At 33.0% G+C, this 24,441-nt stretch overlaps 1 protein-coding gene across 3 annotated transcripts in view; it reads left to right on the top strand.

Annotated features, from left to right (window-relative positions):
- Gpm6a (glycoprotein M6A) overlaps window positions 1–24,441 on the top strand; it is a 309,399-nt gene that overhangs the window by 261,767 nt on the left and 23,191 nt on the right. For all 3 annotated transcript variants that reach the window (XM_005325525.4, XM_040293981.2, XM_005325523.4), the window contains 2 exons: window positions 5,474–5,666; window positions 17,826–17,982. In XM_005325525.4, coding sequence (XP_005325582.1) covers window positions 5,474–5,666; window positions 17,826–17,982 — 350 coding nt within the window. The remainder of the gene's footprint in view (window positions 1–5,473; window positions 5,667–17,825; window positions 17,983–24,441) is intronic.

Raw genomic sequence — 24,441 nt, 5'->3', positions numbered from 1 at the left:
TCTTTAGTATGTTTAGCTTTGGATGTTTCTTTCTGTCTTCTGATGATGTCATTTGTTTACCTCTTCCCTTCAATTTCCTTCTTTGTCATTTGTTCTACCTTGCCATAGGTTCTCTTTGCTTTTGGCCTTCCATTAAAATGTAGATTTCCACTATTTTACTGTTGTTTCATAAGTCTTGGAAGGCCCTTTTATCACCTTCAGATCTTTTTACAAATGTCATCTCAGTTATTCCTTCCCTGACCTTTTTATCAAAACCTGATACCACTGTCTCACTCTTCTGTATCCCCCTTCCCTGTTTAGGTTTTCTTCTTGTCACTTTTCACAACCTCATATATATATTACTTTAGCCTGGTGCTTTCATCTGCCTCCTAGCTTTATAGGATTTTTGTTGATTTTGTTTCTACAGCTCCAGCGATTACCATAATGCTTCAAGAACCTGGGAGGACTCAATAATTACATGTTGAATGCATTCATAAATGTAAAATTATTGAACAAAATGTTAGCATGACAAATTCAGCAACTGATAAATATAGCATAACTCCTGTGTTTTAGAAACACAAATCTAACTTAGAAAAAAAAAATATTGTTTCAATGGCAGGGGAAAATCATAAAATCATTTTACCAAATGATGCAAAAGTATGTTGTAAAATTTAAAACCAGAGACCCTCTTCAAACAATCAACAAACAACAAGTTAAGAGTAAAACAGGGCAAGCATTTTCTTTAATACCAGGAACACAAACTGATGTCTTTTCTCATCACTTCTCACTGCATTTTTATCTAACAGAGTAGACTGAACATAAGTATGAAGGCACAGGTTTTGAAAGGATAGAAATAAAGCTCAAAATTTTTCATTGTTATGGTTATCAACATAAATAGTAAATAATCCACAAACTAAAAAATAATTCATATAATCAAATAAAAACTTTTAAGCTTACAAATAAAAATATTGAATAAGAATACCGATCAAAATCGATGAATTCATTTGTGTAGCAAGATGATTGTTTCTAAAATTTATATGCTTAGTGACAATGAATGGAGGAAGTAAACAAGTTGGAGAATTTTCTTTACCATAAAGCAAGATAGTTATTATATGGTGTGTGGGAATAGTATGTTATGATGTAATGGGAGCTGATGTAGACACAGTAAAACATGAATAGATGATTGGGATAGAATAGATGGCCCACAAACAGATGAATACCTCTCTTCTCTCTGGATACTTGATAATGCCTGAGGTGACCTTTTTACATTGGAGAATGAATTAATTTGCTAGAAAATGGACCAAGAAACATTTACCAATGAATACATTGGTACTCTCTTTTCAATCTCACTTGGGAATTTCTTTTCTAGAATCCATTGTTGTGTTGGTCTCTCTTCTCTGTTGTCTATCTTCCTTTTTTATTTTTTTTTCTTGTTGGGTTAAGTTCTTTTTCATGTTTTAATTTCCTGTGGTTTGATAAGTGAGCAAGGGTAATGGCAAAGGCTGTGTTTACTTCATACTATTTAGATAGAGGCAAATTAATCACATATCTCATAAAAAAGATAATCTTTATTGCCAAAGATATTGTATCTCAAGAGCTTCTAGTTTTTGAAAGTTTTATATATATGTACAAGTCAATCTCTAAACTCACTAAATATCTGGCTAATGCTAATGTTTCAGAGTATGTTGAAAAAAATGGCTCAGAATTCTTCTAATATTTGCTTTCATTTGAAAGCTGAAAGCATAGTGTTATTTCATTTGGGGCACTGTGACCAGAAACAATAAAAGAGATGCTGCTTTGCATACAAATGGATATAAAGAATATACAAATTTTGTGCCAATATTTGAATCTCCGCTTTATTTGAAGATTACAAGGCTTGTTTTTATAACATCTGCTATTGAAAATGTTTCCTGTGCAAAGCAATCTGTATTGTTTTGATACAGATTTTCACAAGAAAGTTATTTTCTCCAGTTACCACACTCACTTACTATGTCTTCATTAATATTCACTTAATAGAATGTTTTTTCACTTTGGTTCAGTAGAAACCCCGTGATGGGGGCAGCAGAATGCTCAGCTGTGAAGGGTGATTGTCGGGAGTGCATCCTGGCCGAGGGGCATGGTTGCCATGGTTTCTTTGCTGCTCTGCCAAGGCTGTTTCTCACTGTGGGTGGAAAGAAGCTCCCCTGCCAGCAACTACGTGGGATTCTGGCAGCTGGGAGAATTCTGAAATGATGTGCTGCTTCACCATATGGGAGTTTTGAAAGTCTTCTTTTAAATCCAATAGGCAACTCATACTCATAGGAGGAATGAGGGTGATAAGGATGCAGTCCATTACGAGTGCAATATGTGCCCCACGAGACACTTAGAGTTTCTTTTCTGAATACAAGTGTTGAGGAGGATCAGCTCTTAAATGGAAATATTTTAGCCTAACCTTACAGTAATGGCTATTCACAGGGATTCGTATTTGTCAATAAAGATAACATCATTCCAAGGGATTTAAATGGTAGCACTTAAATAGGAGTACAAGAAAGGGTTCTATTTCATTTTGGGGAACTTAAACTCATTTGAAAATGAGAATTAACTCAGGGTTGTCAATTTGAGTCTGCCTGACTATTGCAATTTATCTCACACTTTTCAAACTTGAAAAGCTACTGCTTATATAATTAATGCTCCATTGTGATGACTTCATGATCCCCCTAGAAGATCTAGAGCCTAGCTACAGGCTAATATAGGTCATCTAAGGCATCCTGGAAAGAAAAGTGAGCTAAGTACATACTGACTCTGAATTAGTAATCATTCCTCAGGGGCAGTTTGGGTGACCATTGGTAGGCTAGCCATTTTATTTGCCCCTGAGCTATTCTCATTCTGATTTCATCCTGGTCCAGTTGTAAACTTTAGGCTCTAGGGGTCTGCAAAGGTAATTCCTATTTATGCATTTGGTGTTTAGATGTTTTTCTTTGTGTTGGAACTTCTATTCTGAGTGTTTTGTTGAACATGCTCATCTGGCTTTAATACCTCAGGTTGTCTGCAATAGAAATATCTCACACTGTATACAATGTTTTGAGAATAGTAAAGAGAGGAATGGGATTTGAAATGGTGGGACTATTACTTGTACTTGCCAAAATTAGAGGGAGCACTTCTCTGGATTTGTACCAGTTTTATTTCTCTTTTTCCTTTATTTTAAAATAATGAGATATGAAATTTAGAAAATAGAAAGCAAATAGTCCAGAGATTTTTCTTCCGCTATCAATCTTCACCCAAAACTGTGTCCAGTGATCTTGCCACACTGATTTCAGCCACCTACTAATGAAATTTCTTCCTACTCTGTGAAGTTTTCTAGTTGTTCTAAACTTTTCCACCTCCTCATATTGTTATGTGTCTGAATCTGCATGTATATGTCCATGCAGGAATACTCAGGAAATTATTCTAGTTGTACAAATAACAGCTATGAATTGGGGAGGTGTTCAAATTGTTCTTTTTTTTTTTTAACTTCCTCTGAGGCATATGAGTTATATTTCTCAAGAAGACCAGTTCAATGAGTACCAGACTAGCTCAATCTCTGAGTATAAAGTTATTTTCATACACTTTGAGTTTATCTTATGCCCATGTATTGCTACATAAATATAAGGTGAGCATCTGAATCTGAAATCCAAAAATGGTCCAAAATCTGAAAGTTTTTGAGCCCAGACATAATGCCACAATTGGAAAATTCCACACCTAATATGTCCCAGTCAAAACACTGGCATACTAAAAATATTGTATAAAATTACTTTCAGGCTATATATAAAGTGTATATAAAACATAAATGACTCATGTTTAGATGTGGTCCTATCTTCCTGATATAGCTTTTGATATATGCAAATATTCCAAAATAAAAAAAATCTCAAATCCAAAGCATTTCTAGTTCCAAGCATTTTGAATAAGAGATAGTCCATATATATGCCTTGTAGATAAAGTGCACACAGATATTCCTGTGACTGAGTTGAGTACAATCATCCTAATCCATTTTTAAATCTCATTTTTTATTTATTTCTGTTGAACAAGGAAAAGTTATTAGTTAGATGGGAGCCTTTAATGTTCCAAATGAGATTTAATCAAAAATGTTCAGAATGAGAAAAAGTTAGAGGAAATCTATGAAATAAGGATAAGTGTATGGGAGGGAAAGGTTTAGAAGTGGGTATATATAAAACAGATCATCTGTGGAGACATGCCTAGCCTGTCAAAACCCTCACCTAGATTTTCCTTTATCAACAGTGACTAGAACATAGTAGCTCATCAATATTTCCTACTGCAAAACATATGTACTTAATTAATGTCTTAGAACACATTCAATAACCTAGAAAATTTTGACACTTATTTTGAACATGAACAACCATGGTTTTCTGTTGTCTCAAGTTAGATGCTGAATGCTGTCTTTCAATAAAGATGTAAGTGATGAACATCAAAAAGTAAAAGGGACTGCTGTGATTGAAAAATTTTTGACAACCATATGACAGCACAATAATAATAAGTTTAATAATAGTTACAAATAGGTCTAATAATGGCAGATAACAACTCTTGAGTCGTTCCCCTACATTAGGCACTATTTTATGTATTAATTCAACCATATGAAGAAAATTCTTATTTTCACCATTTTATAGGTGATAAGATAAAAAGAATAAATTTACTAAAAATCACAGATGAGATCAGAATTCTATCCTGCCTACTCTCTCTTTTCTGCTCTGCCAGTGTCTTTCTCATTTTTTTTAAGTCATGAACCATAGAAACAGGTTATGTAGGGTGAGTCACTATACTGAGAATATGTATTAATGATCTGAACTCAAATTCATTTCCCTTACTACATGCATTGAATTTGGATACCATCTATTGTCTTCCATTTAAAAAATTTGCTGGCCAAAATTCAACAACTTAAGTTTACAATGCACTAACTGGTTTCAACTCACTGAAAAATATATCCACAGAGTTCAAAAGATTAATTATCATTAACATAAAAGAATGAGTAGGGGCTGGGTTGTAGCTCAGTGGTATAGCACTTGCCTAGCACATTTGAGGCCCTGGGTTCAATCCTAAGCACCATATAAAGATAAATAAATAAAATAAAGGTATTGTATCCATCTACAGCTACAAAAATTATTTTTTTAAAAAAGTGTGAGCATATAAAATTTGAGAGCTATAAACTCAAGATAGAATGATATACATACAGGAATGGTAAAGATTATCAAAAGAAGTTTGAGCTAGAAAAGAAGGGCTTCTGTGGACTTGGGGCATAAAGGAGTCATCATAAGTAATAAGCATTTTCTGTTTCTGCAACATGGATTATAAAAAGGGAGTTGATCTTTATATTGTCCAGGAAATCATAGGACTTAATTCATATGGTTGACCTGATAGCACCTATCAATGCAAATATAACTTCCCAAAATGCTAAAGTTGGATTTTTTTTAATTTAAATGAACAAAACATGAATTTTTCACATATTTCTTGTTGGTCTCTACAGGGTGTTTTGAGTGCTGTATTAAATGCCTGGGAGGGATTCCATATGCATCTCTGATTGCCACCATCCTGCTCTATGCGGGCGTGGCCCTGTTCTGTGGCTGTGGACATGAAGCACTTTCCGGGACTGTCAACATTCTGCAAACCTACTTTGAGATGGCGAGAACTGCTGGAGACACACTGGATGTTTTTACCATGTGAGTCAATCTAGTACTTATATGAAGTGTGTATGTTGTTTACATTTGCTGTGTGTTAAATAAATGGGCATCCAGAGTTAGGGAGGTGATAATATGAATGAAAAAGATACTACTAGGTGTACCTGGTTCAGAATAGCCTTGGCCTTTCCATCAGCACAAGGCTTTTGGCATAGAATCAAAAATAACATTAATTCAGGTTTGCTCAGGCTTTGACTCAGGTTTTAGCTAGACTTCAAGAACCATTAGGTAGAATATTTACTTTTCTCTTGCTCTTTCAATTTGAGTAAAGGCTCAACAGAAAGATAATAAAGAACATACTGAGATACACATCTAAACTCTGCTGCTAATTCCAGGAAAAGTTTTTTAAAAAACAGTCCAAGGTACTCTTATTTTTCAAAACAGTCTAATTCACCACAGATATGGTATCCTCTACTTTTTCTGCCTCACAGAAAATTATGTCAAAATTGTGGAAGGTTCTCAGGCTTTATGTAAAAGGATAAATCACAAGAAGAAACTGAGCAACATTTTTTCCTCAAAATACCAGTTATGCTTTTCTTTTCCAAAACAGAAACTCCTGGTATTACTAAATCATGATGATATTGAGAGAATAGATTTTTAGAAAGATAACTTAAATTGTCTGAAAGTGAAAAGTTGTTATTCAAATTTCTGTCCTTTATTGCTTTATATTATAGTAAACAGGAGTTTGAGAATTTATTACAAAAGAATTTATTTCCAAATGAGTTACTAATTGAATCTATTCAGTGAGTTCATAACTACAAAAAAGGAAAATGACTTGTTTATTACAAGTACTTTTTGTAATAGCACCATAATTTGTCCCAGGACCCATCAGTTTTTGTTACCCTTGCAATTTATTGCATTTATTACATACTACTTAATACTGTGTGTTTGTATTGTGCTTTATGTCCTTTATGTTGTCATTCTACATAAATAAAAATACTCTTAATGTATATTCACTTTTTCTGGAATAAGATGCATTTAGGCTTGTAAGTCTTTATGGTTATCTGGATGGCTAGAGAAGCTTTACTTTTTATTTCTGTAATTCCATCTAAAAGAAGTTGGTCAAAACTCTGATTAATGCAGGGCAGTTGCTATTGTCCTGGTTTAATTTTAATCTAAAACCCTAATCTGAGACAAGACTTGGTCAACTTAGACAATTTTCTACATAGAAGACAATTATTCTCCAACTACATTATCAAAAATATATCACTATGTTTCTTTATCATCTAGAAGAAGTTTGTTCTGAACAGGATATTTTTATCAATTATATTCATTATTTTGTTCATTCAGGTGAGTAATTTTCCATGAAAATGAAAAGAGAATATAGTTACTTATTCATTTGGATAAATAAATCAGGAATTCTTTACTTTGAGATGTACTTCCAGACAGAATGGATAGAAAAAATTTTAAGAAAAGATAAGTTAGAATATTTATGTGGATCTAAAATATCTTAGAAGTGAAAACACTGGTTAAAAAAAAGAAATAAAGTTTAAAAACTATTATGAGACTAGGGAAACTCCCTACAACCCACACATAGTGATTAGAGGGGAGAGGAGGATTGATTAGTTAAGAAATGAAGCTTATGTAAAAATATAGTCCCTAACTGTGCAGTATCAAGGATAGAGAATCACCATGCACATTGACAAATGACAATGAAATATTAATAGCAAACTAAAAGTTATATATCTTCCATTGCAACTTTATTTTGCAAATTCATTCTAGAGAGTTAACATTCCCTGCCAAATTGAATTCTTTACACCTGTAGCAGTAGACAGTTTATCAATTTCCATCAGATTAAATGCAAACATACACATAAAAACCAAAATTCAGTGGCTATCAATGACTTAGACTCAAACATGCCTGAATCAATTCTTAAGCTTTTAATGATATTTGTCATTTGGAATATAATTAAACTATTTGAAAATGCATGGTATTACTGCAAGTTAGTTTGCAGAAAGTTTTAAGAAGATGATTGCATGCCTCTATTTTAATGTGATAAAACTGACATTTTCTTTTTAGTTGTATCTCAGCCTACCCTGGACAAAATATGTTCTCACTGTTCATTATTTTAAGCTACCACAGATGTCCTTAAAAATCTACAGATTCTCTATACTTAGGCTACATTCAAAGTGCTAAATTTGGTTATAGAGTGTGAAGTTTGTTAGGAATCATAAGCCTAATAAATGGCATGCCTATATACATCTATTAGCAACCAATTATCAAGATATATTTGATATTTAGACAATAAACTTTAATATATTTCTGAATTCAACTAAAGCGCTGAAATTGTGAGTTTAAAAGAGAGATTTGAGGACAGAGATTTTATTTAGTACTTTTACCTTTGGTGTGTTACATGAGACATTAAATGCCACCAGTAACACATTTTTGGAATGGAAAAACATCGTTTTGGTTGGGAGAAATTAATGCCAACATTATCTCTCTTTTCTTTGTTCAAATTACTTGAATTTCTTCTATGGGTCCTGTGGAGCTGCCAAATGGATTAAGACTCTCTCTGCCAAAAAAAAAAAAAAAAAAATAGTTCATGAAAACACAGAGGGCAGATGCATTCTGTAAACTTCTCAGTGTGATCAGTGCCAATTGATAAGGTCAAAATTTGCATAAATGTTCAGAGGAAGTAGAGATTAACCTGTGAAGGGCTGAGGATAGGGGAATCAGAGAAAAGGAAAAGGTGAAATACAAGGCAGTGGAGAATGAGCAATGTGCTTTCAGGAGATACTTCTTGCTTGATAATAAGTTGTTTGAAAAAGAAAATTAAGAGAGTGTGAAGAAAGGACTTAGAGTCAATTTTAGTAATTTACTGAGATTCTTATTACTTTTCTCCATAATTTTCATGCTTAATTCAACCATAGTTTTCATCCTATATCTTATACTTGGAAAGGAAAAGAAGCCTGTTCACTGGATGGCTAAATGAGAAGATACAATTTCCCAAGACTTGAGACTTCCACCCATGGTTCTTAGAATCTGAGAATTAATCCCTCCTTTATCTTGAGGACCACAAATTCTCTCTATTTTCTCTCCTTCATAATCCCACCCTTCTTCTGCCTCCATTCTTCTCCATTCTCTCTCTCTTTTCAAGTACTTACAAGTATCCCTATATGGTCACTCTCTCCTGAAAGGAAATCTCAAGGGCAAGCATGCTGAAATATGATCATTCTGATCCATAATCACCTGCCCAGCATGCAGAATGTACTTATCATAAATAAGTGTGCAAATAATCTCCATTCTTATTCAATCTGTCTTTCAGATATGTAATGATAAACACCATTAGCCCACCCAGTAGAAAGTGATCTGAAATCTGGGTCTTCTATTTCCAGCTGATGTTACCCATTGAATCACTTTGTCATATTACATTTGATGTGTGGAGACCTTCAGAGAGGGGTAGGAGAAGTGAATTTCTCAGATTTTATGCCCTATTGATGTAAGTTTTAGTATATCTCTCTCTCTCTCCTTACCTACTTGGTTTCCCAGAAGCTTTTTTTTTTTTTAAATCTGTCAGTTTAGTTTCTCAAATCTAGGTCATTTGTTGGCTCTAAACTCATAATGATAAGAGTGGAACTTAACCTATGGCTCCCATCAGTGTTCCTACCCTTCAACCACAACTTCTTTGTGTTCAGCGTAGTCACTTGGGCACACTCAACACTGGAACAGCTCTCTACTCTGCCACTTTCTTTTATGATGAAGAAGAAATGTTCTAAGTTTGCCATTTAGACTTTCTTATCCTGAGAGATTTGGGGGAAGGTGTTATTGCTGTGATCCATTAGTGTCACTTGACAGTGAATGAGAAGGAGGGTAAGTATTTTACTTTGGAAAGTGGATTCATATAGGTCAATGAAATACAGACACTTGTTAGAAAATTAGCTATGAAACTGATTAAATCACTGATTTTTCTGGGTGAGTTGGCTTCTTGAATAATTCTCCTGAGAACTGAGAGAAGATCAGCCTTACTCACAATTAATACTCACCCATAAATTATATGGATGGTGCTTGGGCTTTGGCAAATTATAGTGAATATCCAGGATCTGATATTATTGATTACTGGAGTGAAGACATTTTGTTTTCAAAATGTTAGAACTGTGATTTGAGTTCAATGGATCAAAACCTGAGTCCACTAGATAATTAATTCTTCAATATTTCAAAGCAAAATCAAGCAGTAAGTTTGGATAAAATAGATTAATTGATTTCACTCTCAATTAACTTCATGTGGGTCTGTATTTCTGACTTTGCTTATAATTTTTATACATCACTTAGATATTAATAAAATAGGACACAGTTGTCAGTTGCTTAATGAGTGAGAATAAGAAGGGAAAATAACCATGATTTTCAAGACAAAATGAGGTTTTATAGACTGATAAGAACCATAGCAGTATGCAAACTACCTGAACAGATCTAGGGTGCTGATAATTACACCAGACTGATGAAGTCTTACTTACCACAATGTCTGCATATGAGAAAAATTAGTATCAGTGAGAGATTATTGATTAGTCTTGAAAATTCAAACATAATTTAAATCATAGTTGACACTTAGGTTAGAAAACCATACTGAATTCCTGACTTCTGAAATAATAATCAAATAGTATACATTTCATTAGCCAATATTTTAGCCAGGCTAGTATTCCACAAATGAGTGTTCCTAAATTAATTAAATAATTTTCAAAATGCTGCAGTAAAGTAATGTTTAGTCAGCATTTTCTCTGCTGTGATTAAAAGGATCTGACCAGAACAATTTTAGAGGAGGAAAAATATACTTGAGTGCTCACAGTTTCAGAAGTCTTAGGCTACAGAAAGCTGGCTCCATTCCTCAGGACTCCAGGTGAGGCTGAACTTTATGGTAGATGAGTGTGGCGGAGGGAAGCAGCTCACATCTAGATCAGAAAGCAGAGACTCCACTCACCAGACACAAATGTGTACCCAAAGTCATGCCCCAATTCCCACCTCTTCCAGCCACACCCTAGCACTTCAGTTACCACGCAAGTAATCCCTATCAGAGGATTAAATTTAAGATTCTTACAACCCAGTCATTTCTCCTGTGAACCGTCTTGTATTATCTGACACATGAGCTTTTGGTTTTGGGGTGACACCTCACATCCAAACCATAACAAGCAACAGCAAAAACAAAACCAAATATCTAAATGTGAAGAATTTAGATAAGGATACAACATACTTTTTGGGTTTGATTCAGTTTGGCTCTTTGCCATTGTAGATATCTTAACTTGGGCAAGTTACTTAACCTCTGTTCCTCAGTCTCTCTTCAGTAAAAGGAACAAACTAATGTTGCCTACTTCCTAACGCTCTGATGAATATGAAATTTGTTGATATTTTAAAACAACTATTTCTGGTACACAGTAAGCACTATACAGTTATTTATTGTGATAGGGATAGTGATGATAATGATGATAAAGACTGTTAAATTAATGGTAATGCTCTATTCCTTGAAGCTCTGTTTCAATTGTAATGCCCACTGCCATGCTTCCTAACACCTGGTTGTTCCTGGACATGGCCCACTTACCATAATACTGCTGTTGCTTTACCATTCCATCAGGATAGAGATTACAGCAGAGGTAAACATTTGAGCAAGGTTCAGGCTGGATTTGAATTTAAAGATCTAACTTCTCTCTTAACATTCAAAAATGCAAGAATACAGTCATTTTAGGAAAAATAAAGAACATAATAATCTTGTTTAAGTGATATCTTGAAGGTTATCAGGTAGAAGCAATCTTACTTTGTTCTTCATGGTGAAAAGAAAGACACAGGCTTAGGATTCTAAGTGATAGGGATGGATTGCCTCGGAATGTAATGATTTGTTGGTTAGTGAAGCTGTTTAGATAAAGCTGTTAATGAATTTTCAGTTCTTAGATGCTTAGAATCTGTGATTCACTTAGTCTAGTTTATTTTTAAGAACAGTTATCTTAGTAATAGCCCCCATTACACTAATTGAGTTGTTGTGAATATTGAGTATGTGGATATATGTTAACCTAGAATTCATTTTTGTTCTAAGATACTCCTGATTTCAAAAGTCTAGATACCTTTTCCAGAATAATCTTTTGTTTGATTATTCTTTTAACATATTCATTCACTGAGCTAACCTATATGCCAATCACTGTGCTAATCTTCAGGGAGGCATAGCAGAGCCAGACAAATTCCTTGTCCTCAAGACTGACATATCGAAGACAGGAGAGCAAAGTGTCATCCACATCAGACCAAACAGATATGGATTAGAGAATGGTGGAGTCACTCCTTTAACTGAATTCTGTAATTCATCAGGCTAAACAAATGGAGTGAAGAAACTATAACAGTTTGTGCTATGTGGTATTTACAAAGACACACAGAAAATTATATTGAATGAGACAAAATACAATGGTAAAAAGAAACCCAACATGTGCATATTGACAAGTGCAAATAAAATTATGTCTCTACCTCATAATTTACTCAAAAAAAGTTAAAAGTTGAAAGTTAAATTGAAGACTAAGCTAATTTTTAGGGACTAGAATAAAATATAAATTAAAGCTTTGCTTATTATGGGATCTGAAGTATATCAGCAAAATAAGAAATCACAAAGGATTTATGGATTTGACCTAATAAAAATTTAAAGTTGACTCTTTAAATGTTATTTAAACATTGAATTTATATAAAAACTGATAAAAATGTAGTATACACGACAAGAATTTATAATGTTAATAAATGAAAAACTAAGCCAAAAATATTCTAGTGAAACAAAGGTAAAATATAAAACAGCAATGCCAATAAAAATACAACAGATTAATAGCCAATAAATGTATGTTAACTATCACTAAAAAAAACTAAGAAACATTTAAAGTGATGACATCAGAAAATTATAATACCTGGTGTTAGGAAATAGAGAAGCCCTTTTTCTCTTTATGAATAAATTTTCACTTTAGAACAAACTTTCTGGACATTATTTTGATACATACACTTTAATTTTTCTAGGAATTTAACTCTGGGAAACAATTTAGGCTCTGAGCAAGGATTAGCAAAGTGTAACTGTCATGCTGTTTGCAATATTGATCCCTGCCGGATTCTAAAATATGGATGACAGGGCTTTAGTCTAAGTGAAATAAGGCAGCCACCAGGAAGAACATGCTGCATGTTCCATATATATGAGGTATATGACATTCTCAAAACCTCATAAAAACAGAAGTGATGGTTGCCAGGGGATGGTGTGAGAATAGATGAGTTGCTGTTCAATGGGTATGAAGTTTCAGTCTTGCAAGATGAAAAAGTTCTAGATCAGCCACAAAACATTGTGTTTAGAGTTAACCATTCCATAAGATGCTCTTAAAATCTGCTAAGAGATTAAATATTACATGGATTTTTACCACAATAAAAATAATTTAACATGAATTTTCTGCATGACATTTGTGAACATTCAAAGCATTTTCAAAAAATCTCTTTAAAGTTGTGATACTGTGTTCTCTTCTGAATTCTAATAGAAAAGCAAATGGAACCATTAACTTCAATATATCTCTACCCAATACTGGAAAATATGTTTATTGCTTATCCATTAACACATTGAACTGATTAAGAACAAACTGATTACGAAGGGACTAGTGGTCCCTTCTCCAAATTCAACAATAAATGTTAAAATTAACATTTTCCAACTCTAAGAAGAGATACTACATACTCCAGCATCTCTGTCAAAATCTCTGTATTCTAATACATGATTATAGATTGCATCATAGAGGCAATGTCAGAAATAGTTCAAAACAACCTCCTATTCAGACGAATCAATAAATGTTAGATTCTTGCCACCATCATAAAGAAGTCACCACAAACTTGGTAGCTTAAAACAAAACAAAAAATGGAGTTTGGGTCCAGCTCAGAGGTAGAGCACTTGCCTAGAATGAATGAGTAAGCGCTAAATTCAATCCCCAGCATTGCATTAGAGGAAAAAGAAGAGGAGGAAAATAAGGAAGCAATATATACTGGAGAGGCCAGAAGTCTGGAGTGAAAGCATCTGCAGGGTTGGATCTTTCCAGAATGCAAGGGTGTTCTTGGCCTCTTCCTGGAGCTGGTGGTACTGGCATTCTGTGGCTTAAAGACACTTCACTCCAATCTCTGCCTCCATTTTAGTACTTTCTCTTTTTTCTGCGTGTCTCTCTCAAACTTCTCTCTGCTTGTCCCCCTTAAGGATACATGTGATTAGCTTAAAGACCCACCTGAATAATACAGGATCATCTTCTCCTGTCAAGATCCTTAACTTCAACATAATTTATGTAATATTAAGTAATATTCACTCATTTGCCTTATCAAGTAAGAGTCATAGGATTCAGGGATTATAACACGGATGTTGGAGAGATAGGTTTTTAGCTGACCACCATAACCAAAGGTGTTTTTACTTTGCTCTTTTTACAATTTTTTGCTAATAAAAACTTTTTGTGAAAGTGAAAGCACTGGAAAATTTTAGAGATACATGAGCAAAGAAAGCATGGCTGTATAGTTCTCTCTGCAATTTGAATCTCCTACTTTTTATGTGAGAAGAATCCAGATGGGTATAAACAGCAATTTGGAACTCTAAGATGCATAGGAAAGCTGAACAGAAAAATCTATTTCTAGTTTCAATGGAGGGATTAAGCCTATTTCCAAAATACCTGCAAAAAAGGCATATACCCACAATGTTTTATTGATATTTTTTATTTAAACTTAAAAGTTATATTAGTAAAAATGTTGATTTCTAATAAACGTCTAAAATAGCAACAGGTATGGATCTGGAGAATATCAGGATAAGTAAAATAAACCTGACCTCCAAAACAAAGGTCAAATGTTCTCTCTCATATGTGGATGCTAACCCACAACAAGGGTAGTAGGGGGAATAAAAGTTCAGTGTATAAGAAAAATGGAATGAAGGGAAGGAAGCGGAGATAGGAAAAGGAAAGACAGTATAATGAATTTGAAATAACTTTCCTATGTACATATATAAAGACACCACAGTGAGTCTCACCAACATGTACATCTATGAGACTAGGGTTCTAATTAGAATAAGATATATTCCATTCTTGTATAATTATATCAAAATAGACTGTACTGTTAAATAATTCTAAAAAGAACCAATAAAATAAAAAATAGCAATAGATGTTATACATACATATATATGGGCATATGTATACATGCATACATACATATTTATACACATACATATATATACTTATATATATGCATATAAACAAATCTAAACTTAGAATATTATTCAAGCAGACACCCCCACTAAAATTATGGACAAGGAAGGTAAGAATAATCTCTACTTCTGCTCAACATTATTCTGGATGTAATTGCTAATTCAGTTAGGTTAGAGAAAAGGATCAGACACCTAAGACTTAGAAAATAAGAAATAAAACTCTCTTTGAGATAATAGGTTGATATATATCTGGAACAATCTTAAAGGATCAATGATTAAGCTAATTCAAAAAATAGGAGCATTCAGCAATGTACAGGATTAAAAAAAACTACATGAAAAGCAGCAACATTTGTATAGACAAATAATAATTAGAAGATTTGGTGGTAAAGCCAAATTTTGTTTACATTGGTCAAAACAAGCCAAAAAATAAACTTAACTGTAAGTACTTAAAATTGACCTGAAGTAAGAAGTAAATATTCCCAAGAGTTATAAAAGTTGATGTGAACAAATGAAAAGGCATCCCTGATCTTGGTGGTGTCTAACCCTGGAAGATATCAAGATACACCCAAAGCCTCTATAATTAGAGCAATGCTGTACTGACTGACACATGCACAGACAGACTTGTGGGATAAAATGGAAAGGATAGAAATGGACACATCAAGACTTAGCTCGATTAATCAATTTATCTATCTGTATTTTAGGATAGTGGTAGTATTGAAATAAGTCGATCAAAGATTATACTTTAATAAATGGTAAGACAAGTAGTCAGTTTGAAAAATAAAATTGTGTCCAATTCTTATATCACTCAAAGAATAAACACTAAATTTGTATCTAAATATAATAAAATGAAACTATACACATGGTAGAAGAAAGCAGAAGTGATGAAATAAGGATCAAGAAATCTATTAAATTTACAATAGTCTTAAAACAAAACAATTTTTTAGCAGTAAAATTAACCAGAACTGAAAGATGTCTAGAGGAACACAATAAAACATTATTATTTTTCTGTAATATTTAAGAGTTACTTAAAAGTATACAAAATGTACAGTTACTAAAACAGCTAATTTATTTCTTCCTCCTTTGAAAGGAAGTGGCTTCAGTTGTTCCCCATGTATAGAACTCTACAAAACAACGTATCTGTAATTTGTAACATAAATATTGCAATGTTAGTAACAATATTGCAACCTTGTTTTTCAAAGTCCATTTTATTTTGATCAGTTCAGAATACTATACTGATTATTTTAAATTATTTTATTATTCTTTTCATTATTTTAAATCTACCATGTGTCAGAGATGATTTAATCTATTTAAGTATTTAAGTATTGAGCTGCTAGCAGAACATATTCATTTTGCAGTAATTCAGAATTAGTAAGGAAAACAATTCATCAGTATTCAGTTTTATATTGAGGTGCTCAGGTTGGAATAAAGTGGTATAAAAAGCAAAAACAAAAAACATTGATGAACGATACTGAAGACAAATAAAAAGATACCCCATGCTCATAAATTAGAATAAGAAATATCATTAAAATGTCTATATTACTGGAAGTGATTTGCAGATTTAATGAAATCCCTACCAAAACACCATGGATGAATTTTGCTGAATTATGCAATTATGTCTTACTTATCAAATTCACCCCACTGTATCCAAAAAAGTATTTAGCCTCAAGGTATATCAATATTGGTGCTATGTTGACTTTTAGGTTAGAATGTCGTGTCCTGTATCATAAACAATGCATACATACAGTGAATACATTCCAAATGTTGTAGATGATCCATTTCTTAAATTAAGTAAATGTAGAGCATTAAACTGGTGTATATCACATCTACATTTCACTGGCATTTTTACAACTCTGACCACATTGAATGTAAAATGGCCACTGGTTATAACAATATATAATAATAACTCTTAATGGAATGATCTATAACTCCAAACCACAATGATGGTAAATATTCCCATAGTTTTAAAAGATACCATTTGGAGAATAAATATAGAATAAATATTTTCAAAACTAGGAACTGCAAATAAAAACTCACTTCACAAAAACACTGTTGTTCTCTTTAATCCCAGTGAATATTCATATCCTAGATGCAAAGCTATGGACTATGAATTTACCTATTTAACATCTATCAATCTGTCATCTGTCTATTTATTCATCCATCCATCTAAACAACCTACCTATCTACCTTACTTCCTATCTCCATCTATTATCTATGCATCAGTTATCTGTATGTGCACTTTTATATTTCATATGTAAATGTTTTATTTTAGCCATGTGATTTTTTTCTTCTATTGGACAATCAATTGTGAGAAAAGGAAAAGTATCTTCCCAAGCCTTTATGGAATTATGCTATGGTTTAATTCATGCCCAGTTCTGTATAATTAGTGATTCTGGCTAAATTTTATAGATAAATTACAATTTATCTGTAAAATTATATCCTTGTTATTACTGAGATTGCATTAGCAACAACAGCAAATATTTGTGATGGCTTAAGGTAAGTATAAAATAAAACAAAATTGATTATTCAGAGGAAAGACATATTAAGTGTGTCATTTTATGCAAAATACATCATTACCTGTAAAGTTTTCTTTTTAAAAAATGTTTTAAAATCTCAATGTTCTACATATAAATGTTTACATTCACATTTTGTACTAGTCAGATAAATTATCCTATTTATCAAGTGAATTTAAGTAAACTTCTTTGGAAATATAATTCACTGCTTATCCAAGACTACATGGATGTAACCAGGGAAGTGGGGATGCTAGAAGGGAAGAAGATACCTACAGACATGAAAACCTCAAATCCCTTCAGGACAAATATTAGAAGTGGCAGAACAAAATGTATATATACATTAGAAATATGAAGCAAAAATGTTTGTAAATTCAGCCTCCATCGTGAATATCAACATTCTCCAACTTTCCTTCCAAAAGAGCCTTGAGCATACCAGAATCAATTTCTGCAGACCAACAACACTTTTCCCTTCTCCCCCAGGATTGACATCTTTAAGTATGTGATCTACGGCATTGCAGCTGCGTTCTTCGTGTATGGCATTCTGCTGATGGTGGAAGGATTCTTCACAACTGGTGCAATCAAAGATCTCTATGGGGATTTCAAAATCACCACTTGCGGAAGATGCGTGAGCGCCTGGGTATGTTATTTCTCTGCATTTAGTGTTTAATGTGGGTTTATTTCAATAGCACACAGGTGTTTACATTCATCTGCTAAGAAAGTATTTTTTAAACACATTAACATTCTCTTCATTGATGGGCTATCTTAAATCTTGATGACATTACTTCCAAATTAAGATTTTTTTCTTGTGAAAATTCTTTTCAAATTCTCAAATTATATGCAGTACGACTTGTTTTGTTTCTAGAGGCAGCAAAAGTGCCTACTGATTTATGATTACTTTTTACAAAGGACTTTGGCATTCCCATACAGAATAACAGAAAAATCTATTTCTAATTTATAGGCAATATGTATATCTGAACCCCACCTAAACATATCTCTATATTTTACTATATAAATTTTGGGGTAACTCTAGTATTTTGTGATGACTTAAGAATTATATGAATTTTGACCCTAAATCTTTCTTGATATGATATTTAGTGGTAAATCAAATTTATACTCATATTGCTAGATATACTACAATGTAGACTAAGCATTTATATATCTTCTAATGCACAGGAGTGGTGAAAATTCAGAGTAATATGGTTGAAAGTACTTTTGTATGTCTTAGAATAATTTTCTTATAATGAAACACTGAAGTTTTTATTCTATTTTTCTGCAGTACAAGTCATGTGTTTAATTATAGAATATAATTCATATTAAGTATGCTTTCTAATATGTAATGATATCATTTACTTCAACCTCACAGAAAAGTTCAAAAATATTTGTTAACCAACAAACTTTTTCTTCCCTTGCTTATAACAAGTTCTGTGTTGCTGCTCAATATCATTAGGATAGGAGTCTCAGATGAGAGTTTGCCTGAGTTGTGAATATTTGTAGTTATCTATGGAATAATTTTTTGTGCTATTCATTTATTTCTGTTTTTTGGACAATGCTTAGTTGTACTCAAGGAAGTAAAAGACATGAATGTGAATAAAAGTGGAATTTAAATAATGTGACTAAGGGGCTTTAAACTGCATCTATCACCTACATTCCTTGTAGCATTAATATCAAATTACAAATCTAGAATAAATTAATATACAGAAAGATCTTGCATTAACAAAAGAGCATAAATATTCAGTAGGCTAGTACTCAATGATATCTAAGCAATTTTTTCTAGTAAAAAGAAAGCCTCTTATTTTAGAATCATTTCCATTTTGCCACTGTAGTGAAATAAATTAATAATGGCCAGAATATAGCAAATTAATTTAATGTTGGGTTTTTTGTTATGATTGGGATAGTATTGTGATGCCACTGTGAGCCTCAGAAATTCACTTTCCTCCTCTGGATCACAGTTTACTCATTGGCAAAATCAAAATCATCTCTAAAGTTCACACCTGCTCTCCACAAAGCTACAAAAGTGAACCCATGAGAGATAAAGATGTCTGTCTATAAGCACATTTCTGCTATCAGACCCTCTGGCCAGGACTATTGCAATCAATTTTGTTGTTTCGTTCAGAATTGTAAAATAAATTCATAGTAAAAATAATCACAGAAGGAAATGAATATCTGTGTGTAACTACTTGTCTTTGTGCCAGTTAAGCATCTTAAAGGAATCTCAAATAACTACTTCTAAAGCAAATCATAAACCACATTTTCTTTGTGGTAATAGTAAAATTGTGTCACTAGGCCCACCCAACAGACTAGAAGGGTGGAAGCAGCTGTGTTGGTTCCCATGGTGGCTGTGCAGCAGAGATTCAGCCCACCAAGATTGCCCTAACTCTTTTAACGTTCCCCCTGCCACCTGGGGAATGAACAGCACTGAGGCAGAAGTAGAAGCCACATCCCTCTGCACATTGAAGAGGGCTCTGGGTCATGCTCGGCTACCCCAACACTAGCTTCTTGAAGGGAACAACTTTGAAGCCCAGGAAGTGAATAGCTGTGTGTGGTCCATTTCAGTTTGGCTTCATGAAATCCTGGGGCAGGGGCCGGGGAAGATTTGCCCTCTGTGCTCCCTGGTACTTGTTTTCCTTTCTTTCTTATTTTCATTTTTTCTTATTCTCTTCATCCTCCCCACCTCCATCTCCTCCTCCTCTCTTCCTTTTCCTATCTGTAGGTAGAATATATCTTCAAGTTCAATGAGTTAACCTGCTCTGCCTCTCTTCCTTACTTTTAAAAATGTCTGTGTTTCTGATATTTTATCAATGCATTTTGACTAGTAATAGTAAATAATACTAAAAGGTGGAATCATTTTTTTTTGCATCAACTCCATGAAAAGCTTCCTGAATTAATACTAGTAGAACTTTGTTATCTGATCCCTGTTTCTCTATACCACATAAAAAATAAAATGGTTACTAATTGAAACTACTTCAGCACAAATGCAATTAATTTAAAAAGCAGAATTATATCACTAAACTTGGATGCTAATCAATATTCTTTCTTAGTGCTCTTGAAAGCACATTTGATCTGCATTGTTGCTTCCTCTCATGCCCTGTCAAGGCCCATTCAAATTCATTTCAAAAATTTGGTGCCATCATTCAAAAGTCTGGTGTGCATACCTGTGTTCAAATTTCCCTTCTGTATAAGGACTCCAGTCATACGGGCTTAGAGTCCACTCTATTGACCTCATTTTTTCCTTGCTTACATCTGTAAAGACCTAATCTCCATACAGGGTCATTTTCTGGGATACTAAGAGTAGGATTTCATTATATGATTTTGCAAAGACAAAATTGAATCCATAACAATATGTCCTCTTAAAACAGCAGCAATATACTATATACAGTTTTTAAAGCAACCAAGACAAGTGGTTACTATTATCACCTCATTTTGCAGATACATTTTACAAATGAAGAAACATTCTACTTGTTTATTTTTAAATACCCTTTTTCTTAACCTTAGATATCATAGCTTTTGATCATAGCATGTTAGGCTAGTACCTGCAAAACATACACTATATAATTAGCTTTCAATATGTTCCATATGTCATAACTCATAGTTCATTTTTGTAGCTCAAAGTCAGTAATAATACTATGAAACATTGTTAAGTGCTTAATATGCCAGTTGCCATGCTCTGAACTTTAAAAACTATTAGGCCATTTCATCCTCCAAACAACTGGGTGAGATAGATACTGGTACAACCTTATGGATGGCCAAACTACCAGGTAGAGAATTTGGTAGCCACAATTGTAAATTGTCTCTTTTTGCAATAAAAGGATGCTGTGCAGAAGATGAAAGAATTCAGTACTCTAAGATACGTTGCCATGAGTAGGACGTTTTTGATAGCTATCTGTAAAGAATCTTCAGGTAAATTTGTAAGCAGGGTTTTCATCAAGGAAACCTTCATTCTAGACTGTCCCCGAAATTTATCTTCTTTTAAGATTAACACATATAAACAGACAAACAAAAAGCAATTTTTTGAACAAGACTGCCAATACAGAGTTCCTAAAATAAAGCCTCATCTCTCCATAGGATACATCAAATCTAACACAGGGAAGTCACCCTGATTTTTTTCAGATTAGAACAATACACTTTAACCCTGGTTTTTCAGTAGGAAAAAATAAAAATAAAAAAGTGGAGAATGCAGACTGTTTCAGGAAGACCAATAATATTTAAAAATAATGTTTCAAAAGTGTTGCTTTATGGAAGAAAGATCCAGGATTTTATGAGCTGTAAGTATTTGAAGTAGATTTTCAAGTATGGCTCAGAACAAAACCCAAATTCTAGGACTATAGACCAATGTCAGTGTAGCTACTGAGATGTTAACCGTCTCAGCAAATAAAATGTAGGAGGAAACCAATCAAAATTCTCACTCATTTTAATTTCTTGCGGTAAGATTGGACAGAAATTTTTGATTAGCCTTATATAATGGCATTGGCCAAAATGAGAAAACCTGTTACAAAATGTAAAGAGGCTTCTAGTGTTAGATTTTCAAATATGAGAGATTTAGTGACAGAGGCTAGAAAAGCAAAATTGAGAAAAAAAAAGTTTAATCATGCAGAACCACTCAGCTCGCCATAAGTTCTGATTGTAACTCAATTATAATTAAAATAAATTTCTGAAATGTTAAACCAACTTTTTTTTTTTTTGGTTTTATGTTCTTTTTTGGTTGTTCTTTTGATGATTATTCAAGTCATGTTGTATAGTCTTCTGCCAAACTTTTTTGAAAATAAATTTTATGCATTCAGTGGGATTTCAAATTTCATTAGACATATCTTACATATCATCCTATGATATAATTTCTGACAAGAAATTTGTGATTGTTTATTTTTTATAATCCTAAAGTAATGTTTTTTTTTAAGAAACAAGTGTTTTCATTTAGAATAGTTTTAGATTTACAGAAAGGCAAAGATGGTACAGAGTTTCCATATTTAGGAAACCCAATTGTCCAATTACTAATATCTTACATTAGTATGGTACATTTATCATAATTAATAAGTCAATATAAATATTTACTCTCCATTGAAGTCCAAGCTTTATTCAGATTTCCTTAGTTTTTACTAAATCTTTTTTTTTTCTGTAACAGTATCCTATTAAGGATTTAATCATCTTTCCCTAAGCTACACTGACCAGGAACATTTTCTTTTCATTTTTTTAATATTTATTTTTTAGTTGTAGCTGGATACTATATCGTTAGTTAATTAATTTATTTTTATGTGGTGCTGAGGATAGAACCCAGGGCCTCGCTTGTGCTAGGCGAGTGCTCTACCGCCGAGCCACAACCCCAGCCCAACTGGGGACATATTCTAAGAATTGCCTTGTTTTTGATAACCTTGACAATTTTGAGAAATATTAGCTATGTATTGGTAATGTTACCTTGGGTATAATTTGTATTTTGTTTTTCTCATGATTAGACAGTTTTGGATGAGGGATTGAAGACCACAGAAATATGTCTTTCTCATCCTAAAATATATCTCTGATGATAAGTAAATCTGGAATGAAGAAGAAAAATATTTGGGGTAGGGAGTAATTCATAATGTTAACTCCATCCCATAAATATACATACCTGGGTCTGAGGCTGTGGCTCCATGGTAGAATGCTTGCCTCACACTGTGGGGCGCTGGGTTCCATCTTCAGCACCACATAAAAATAAATAAATAAAGATATTATGTGCATCTACAACTGAAAAATATTAAAATAAGTAAATATACACAACTATAATTTTTCAATTGATAACTTAAAAATAAAACTTTAAAAAGATCTTTAAAATATATTTTATCATAAATCACTATGTTAGGAATGAAATAAAAGTCATAGATTACAAATAGTTTTAATAGTCTTCTCTTGAGAAGTGTCTTTTGAAGTCTCACCCATTTCTTAATTGGAGCATTTGGGGGCTTGGAGGGATTGGGGGCTACTGAGTTGAGTTTCATGTATATTCTGCACATCAACCCCTTCCAGGTGCATATTTTGCAAATATGAATATTTACACATTCTGTAGAGTGTCTCTGCACTTGGTGGATTGCTTCCATTGCAGTGCTGAAACTTTTTAGTTTGATGTAATCCTATTATTTTTGTTGCCTTACCCCCAAAAAATTCTTCTGTAGTCTAATGATATAAAACATTTCTCCAGAGTTCTCCTCTAACAGTGTTTGTACATTTGGGTCTTCTATTTAGCTAGTTGATCTATTTGGATTTGATTTTAAATTATGGTCAGAGATAAGGATCTAGTTCTGTGTGTTGATGCTCAGTTTTCCCAGCACCATTTATTGAAGAGACTCCCTTTACCTCTAATGTGTGTTCTTGGCACTTTTGTCAAAAATCCATTGTCTATAAATGCATGGATTTATTTTCAGTATCTAAAGTCTATTCTGTGTCTCAATGTGTCTGCTTTCCTATCAGCACCATATTGTTTTGCTTGCTATACTTTAGTAGCATTTTGAAGTCAGGAAACATGATACCTCTGGCTTTGGTTTTGTTGTTCAGGATTGCTATGGCTATTCAGAGTCCTTGGTGGTTCTATATGAATTTTAATTTTTTTTTCTATTTCTGTGAAGAATTTCATTAGTCGATTGATAGGGCCTAAATCAAGTTACTAAAAATAACTTTGGGTGGTATGGACATTTTAATGATATTAATTCTGCCAATTTACACGCACAAGATATATTTGTATTTATGTGTGAATTTTTCAATTTTTTTCTTCTAAGCGTTATAGTTCTCACTGTAGAAATATTGCAAATCCTTGGTTAAATTTATTTCTAAGTATTTTCTTCTTTTGTTGCTATTGCAAATGAAGTCAATTTCTTGGTTTATTTTTCAGATAGGCTATAGAAATACTGATGATTTTTGCAGGTTGATTTTTATATCCTACCAGTTTAGTGAATTAATTTACAAATTCTAACAGATTTTTTGGTGATCTTTATGTTTTCTAATAAATACAATCATATTATTGGCAAAGCAGGGACAATTTAACATCATTACTTCAAATTAAAAAAAAAAAATTTCAATGCTGAAGATGAAACCCAGGGCCTTGCACATACTTGCCAAGCAATCTAACCCTGATCTA

The sequence above is a fragment of the Ictidomys tridecemlineatus genome, chromosome 14 (assembly GCF_052094955.1).
Source record: "Ictidomys tridecemlineatus isolate mIctTri1 chromosome 14, mIctTri1.hap1, whole genome shotgun sequence".
Classification (NCBI taxonomy): Eukaryota; Metazoa; Chordata; class Mammalia; order Rodentia; family Sciuridae; genus Ictidomys; species Ictidomys tridecemlineatus.
This window is presented reverse-complemented; position numbering and strand designations above follow the sequence as displayed.